At 38.7% G+C, this 6000-nt stretch overlaps 1 protein-coding gene across 2 annotated transcripts in view; it reads left to right on the forward strand.

The window, feature by feature from the left end:
• The window catches only part of piwil2 (piwi-like RNA-mediated gene silencing 2), a 36178-nt gene extending 30649 nt beyond the window's left edge, over positions 1-5529 (forward strand). For both annotated transcript variants that reach the window (XM_077241527.1, XM_077241528.1), the window contains exons 20-23: positions 4250-4355; positions 4521-4774; positions 4959-5066; positions 5182-5529. In XM_077241527.1, the coding sequence (XP_077097642.1) occupies positions 4250-4355; positions 4521-4774; positions 4959-5066; positions 5182-5338 (625 nt within the window). In that variant the 3' untranslated portion in view covers positions 5339-5529. The remainder of the gene's footprint in view (positions 1-4249; positions 4356-4520; positions 4775-4958; positions 5067-5181) is intronic.
• Positions 5530-6000: the final 471 nt, after the last annotated feature.

A 6000-nucleotide genomic window follows, 5' to 3' on the forward strand; every position in this document is an offset into this window, starting at 1 on the left:
ACACTTAACTGCATTACTATTTTTGTTGAATAGATTTTTGTACCTTAACTGGGTTCCGGAGGCAGTTTATAACTTTCGGGAAGTGGAGTTTGATCGGGAGATTATTTCATTACACTGCATTTTTGACGTCTGCAGCCGGGTGCTCTCATGTTCGCTCTGTTTACGTAGCTCTGTTAGCTCCGTAATTATTTGTTTTTATTACATGGCTTGGTTGAATTCTAATGTAGAATGCGGTCTGTTATTTCCATGGTTATTTCTTAATAACAGACCGCTGCTAAGTATAACACAACGTTGCCACGAAAAACAGAGCGTTGCCATGGATTCTAAACGTAGAGACGGAACGGACTATTTTTTTAGCGGAAGCAATACAATCGTTTTTAAATCAATAAACTCCTTTTTAAATCAATATTTTGAGTCAAATTATTGATTTATTTGGTAGGTAGCCATGTAGTAAGCGGGATAATGTATAGCGAAGTGGTTGTTATAGCGAATACAAACCCTTCAGGCTGATGCAAGACCCCTCCGCTTAGCGTCAGGCTCATAATCAACCGCCTCGGGACGGGGGGTAGTGGGATTCATAATGTTCACAATGGTATTTTATTAGTTGTTGGTTTAACCATGGATGAGGTAATGGCTGTTATGTTATTTTCTTTTCAATGACGTTCCTTGGTACATGTTCATTGCTGGATTTATATAATTAAAGAATACTTACACTATAACGTAAATTAGAATTGTAACGCAAAAAAACTAGATTTTTACGCCTATTTTGGATTTTACTCGAATACAAATACAAATACTTTTCCCCCCTCAACAAATACAAATACAGATACAAATACCGGCTGCTTTGCACACCCCTAATATATATATATAGATGTATAGATATATATATTAGGGATGCTCCGATCGATCGGCCGGAGATCGGTATCGGCCGATAATCAAATTTCATAACTCGATCGGTACTCACTAAGCTTGTCCGATCTCACAAACTGATCACAATTTGATGACGTCAAAACCTGAGAAGGTACATGATGCGTAGGGACTTAAATAGTTTGGCAGTCATGTCATCACCGGTGTGGAATTACTATGATGTGTCGAGAAACAATGAAAAAAATGAGCTATTTGCCGTGTACGTTTCAAAGAAATCTCACGTGGAGGAGAATTGTCCTCCAAAGAGATCGCCTTTCTGAAGAGTATGCTTCGCTCGCTCAGTCCACACAGCGCCGCTCGGTCAGAACGCCCGCACTGACACGCTGGTTAGGAAATATGTGAAATAAGTAGGGCTGCCCGTGCACGACTCAAGTTTTTTTTTGTATTTAATTACTTAAATATATATGGGAGAAAATACTAAACCATAATGAGCATTATCTTAATATTGCCTATATTCCGCATACCAAGCGCATGCATAAAGCTTGCCACAAAGAACCGGCAATAGTAATGTTTAGGCACCATGATACATTATAATTGTTTATTAATAAACTAGTATTTTCTGGCTGCTACAGTTGATCCAGTTGGCGATGTTGACGCCATCTTCGCATGTAGTGAACGCGAGAGAAATGTACACTTCATATGGATTAGCCTAGATAAGCAGAGAGTACCCCATTTCTTATCGATTTGAAATTTTTTTTTAAAGTAGACATTTCAAGATTTCTATACGTTCTCAGGTTTGTGAGGCAAAGTAGCTTATACGCTGAGTTTCGGTTCATTTATGAGACGCGCTCCAGTTCACACGCGGGCGCCTCCGTATCCTATTATATTGTCTGCTATATTTCGCTTCTTATTTATTAAATCCAGCCAATTTGTTGATGAAACATTGATTGAAATTGAGATACAATTTTTACAAAATGAAATTCACTTTAAAGAATGGCTTTCTACAAAACAAAACTTAATTAAGTGGTCAAAATCATGTCTGACCCACTCCAAATGTCTCCTGATATATTGGGCATCTTATGATCCTATCTTACCCATCTCATGCGGTTCCTTTTTCATATAATCAACATAGATGAAATAAAAAAAAGAACATTATATTATATAAAACAAATATGAAATGTATATTTACGTTTTTAAGTTATATTTAAACGTCAGACCAGTCCGCTTTTCTCCTGTGTGGCCTATACATGCATGTGTGCCTGCATATTGGGGAGGGATGCGATTTTCTAATAATAATCGAATAATACCCAGTGATCTTCAATATTATATTTGCTTGAAATGCCCATCCCTTCTAATGACGAGTATCATTAAACTACTCCAATTTGTTCTTTTAGGAGTTTAAATTATTTATTTATTTATTTAATTTTTGTCTTGCTCAGTCTTGTATTGGACAAGGTTTACATTAGACTTCTCAATTTTAGGTGATTAAATGTTTATGTTTTCCTCCAAAGTTTACTATTGGACAATGTTTAATTTAACCTTGTGGGCTGCATCAGACTGCTCCATTTTGTTTGTATTTATCTTTGTCTTATATTAAGCATCGGGATCGGTATCGGCCGATCACATGACAAGAAATCGACTATCAGTATCGGCTGCAAAAATCCTGATCGGAGCGTCCATATATATATATAAACTTTCCTTGTTATTATCAAAAGCTAGGTTTCCATCCAGCTATTTTAATGCAGATTTTGGGATATTCCATAATAAAACGCTGAATGGAAACACTAAGGGTGCTTTCACACTAGCTGGGTTTCCATCCAAACGTGAAGCAAATATTTTAAGTTGGCAAAAAAACAAAACAAATGCGAATTAGGTGCGTTTTCATCAAGTTGTTCGAGCGGATGACAGTGGTATTGGTAACCTAATATATTTGTGATGACGTAAATTGAACGCAAATGCACCAGGGTTTGATAGAATCAAGTTGAGTGTAAAACCAGACCAACGCTGCGAGGGGTGCCTGGGAAAAATCCCACTCTGAACGCAACAAACGTTCCCAGTTTGAAAGCCCCCTAAGATGCACCTAAATTCTAAAAATGTGCATAAAAAAAGTGCACTAAATTTGTCCGATAAGAAGACATGCAATGCCAACACATTTACTGAATAAACTGCCTTAAGTAATGAAAGTGATACTGTTTCCCAAGCGGCTTTCTGTGCACGTGAAATATATAAAAATTGAGCCACAGTGGCTTCCCCGAAAGCAGCAATGTAACAGGGTTCAGATGTTATGGGAAGAAGGAGGTGGGAACCGGCGAACATTCAAACCATTTAATAATAAAATAAAACAAATACAAAAACAAAAGGATCCGCCAGCAGCCCTTCACGGACGACTGCTGGCTACACAAAAGGGAAACAAAACACAGCAAAAAATCAGGCCTGTTCCTCTCTCGATCTTCAGCGAAGTCGCTCCTCCTTCTATGCTTCCACTCCTTCATGAGAGATGCGAGACCGGTGCGTCTCACATGTGATGTTCATTTTCACTCACGCCACCGTTGTCGCGCCGTTCTCTCACGTCCCTCGGCCTCGTCCTGCTCACCACAAGCAACATTTATTTTTAAATAAATAAATAGATATTTTGCTCCAATTTCTCAGACAATTTTGGAAACACTGCTTTATTCCCAAATGTTTTATGCGATATTCTAATTGCAAATTTATTTCCCAGCTGTTTGTGTTCACTTAAGACGGTGTTTAAAGAAGACGAAAACTAACCAAGCTGGGAATTTTGACATTTCTGTGTGTTTTTAAGCACGTACTGGAAGCTCAAAGTTCACTTTACTTGTCCTTGTTCCACTCCTTCTCGGAAGCACACACAGAAAGCCGCTTGAGAAACAGTATCCCTTTCATTACTTAAGGCAGTTTTAATAACTTTTATTTTATTTTTATTATCGAGCACATTCTGCAGTTTAGCAACAGTAGACTGTATTTAATTATAATCGCTGATCTAGCTGATTTATCGTTAAGTTTGGGCTTTTACAGCTTTTTGCTGTCGGGTTGCTGTCGTTGCAGTGTCTCAGCTCTCCGCAAAGTGCTTGCAAATTTATTGTCCTTTCAGACACCTGGTAGAACTGACAGACTAAATTCAACTGCCGGTGAATGTAGTGAAGCAATTTTAGCTGCGCATAGAAATATTTTCCATCAACTGATCCACTCTTCTGAACGGCTTTTATAGAGACCACTGATCAAACTTTACAAAGTTATTATCGGCAGATAACAATAAACTCCCGATCAATCGGAGCACCCTAGGCAGAAATTAAAATGCGCTGCTTACAAGCAGCAGATGTGAGATATGTGAATCAGACCTAATCCTGTGTTTGTCCCGGTTTAGCATGCTGACCAAATGGTACTCCAGGGTCACCTTCCAAATGCCTCACGAGGAGATAATCAACGGCTTCAGAGTGTGTCTGTTGGCTGCCCTGCAGAAATACTACGAGGTAATATTGATCAGATAAAATATAGGCTCCACACCAAATGTCAAATGATAGCTGTAGCATTGTCGAAAGGGAGTCAGTCAAAGGCAAAAAATTACTTTTCCTATTTCAATACTCTACAGCTTTGGTATTTTTACACTTGACCATCCTACCATTGTACATAAACAGGTGAACCACGCCTTCCCCGAGAAGATCGTCATCTATCGCGACGGCGTGTCAGACGGACAGCTTAAGACCGTGGAGCTTTACGAGATCCCTCAGATTCTGAAATGCTTCGAGACCATCCCGAACTATGAACCGAAGCTGGCTTTCATCGTGGTGCAGAAAAGAATCAGCACCACCCTGTACTCCTATGGATCAGACCACTTCGGCACCCCCTCGCCAGGAACCGTGCTGGACCACACCGTCACTAACAGAGAATGGTTGGTTTACAAGAGTTGAAGCTTGCGCTCCTCGTGCACACTAGGATTCTACAAACGGCTTTAGCAGTGCCCTAGAATCTTCAACTACATGTGCAAAGCATTGCAGAAATGAGATCTAGTCTAGTGCATTACCGGCAGGAAATAAAATGTGGTATATGTATTGACATGTTTCTCTTCTCTTCAGGGTGGACTTCTACCTAATGGCACATTCGATTCGACAGGGTTGCGGTCTGCCCACTCATTACATAGCAGTGTACAACACTGCAAACCTCACCCCTGACCACTTACAGAGGTAAGAAAGTAGTTCTAGTTAACTGGTGTTTTTTAACTGAAACTGTTCTGATGTGTGGATATTAAACAAAAAAAATCTATTAAAGATAATGTATTTATTTACAACTTTTTCACAGGTTGACCTTCAAGATGTGTCACTTGTACTGGAACTGGCCTGGAACGATACGCGTTCCCGCACCTTGCAAGTACGCCCACAAACTGGCCTTCCTGTCAGGCCAGTACCTCCATTCAGAGCCTGCTATCCAGCTCTCAGAGAAACTGTTCTTCCTGTGAATGAGACCCAATGTCTCAGCTGGACCCCAGAGGGGTTCTTGGTTTTGTTTTATTAATGTTCTTAAGAAGTGCTGTTCAAAATGTTCTTTGTGTGTAATCTGAAACATCCTACAAGTGTTTTTTTTTCTCTCTTTGTAACACTTAGTTGATCACTTTTGTGGCGCATTACTGAATAAAGTGCATGTGACACTCAGTTTTCTTCCCTCTGTGTCTTTCTCATCAGTGATTGTATGAAATAATGCTCAGTTGTGTATTGGCAGAACTAGACTTCATTCTGTATTACCAGATAATTTTTTCGAGTAAATGGAAAGAATAATTCAGTAACGCTTTACAATAAGGTCCCATTTGTTAGCTACATTACATTTACATGAACTAAAAGTAAGCAATACCTCTACACGGCATTTGTTTATCTAAGGTGGTGTTTATTTAAACGTTTAATATAAATTTTTAATATAAATTCTGCACACTAAAAAGTTTCATCATCAAAAAAGTTGTCTTAATATTAGTTAATCCACTGTGTGAACTAATATGAACAATTGCATTATAACATTAGCAAATAATAAATGCATAAAATACCTTATTGTAAATTACCCATAAATATTTTCCTTTCCATTCTAAAAGGCAAGAGAAACGGAAAAAATACTTAGCTCTATGTCAAATTT

The sequence above is a fragment of the Siphateles boraxobius genome, unplaced genomic scaffold, assembly GCF_051911475.1.
Source record: "Siphateles boraxobius isolate OS27281-9 unplaced genomic scaffold, OSU_SipBor_1 24, whole genome shotgun sequence".
Lineage (NCBI taxonomy): Eukaryota > Metazoa > Chordata > Actinopteri > Cypriniformes > Leuciscidae > Siphateles > Siphateles boraxobius.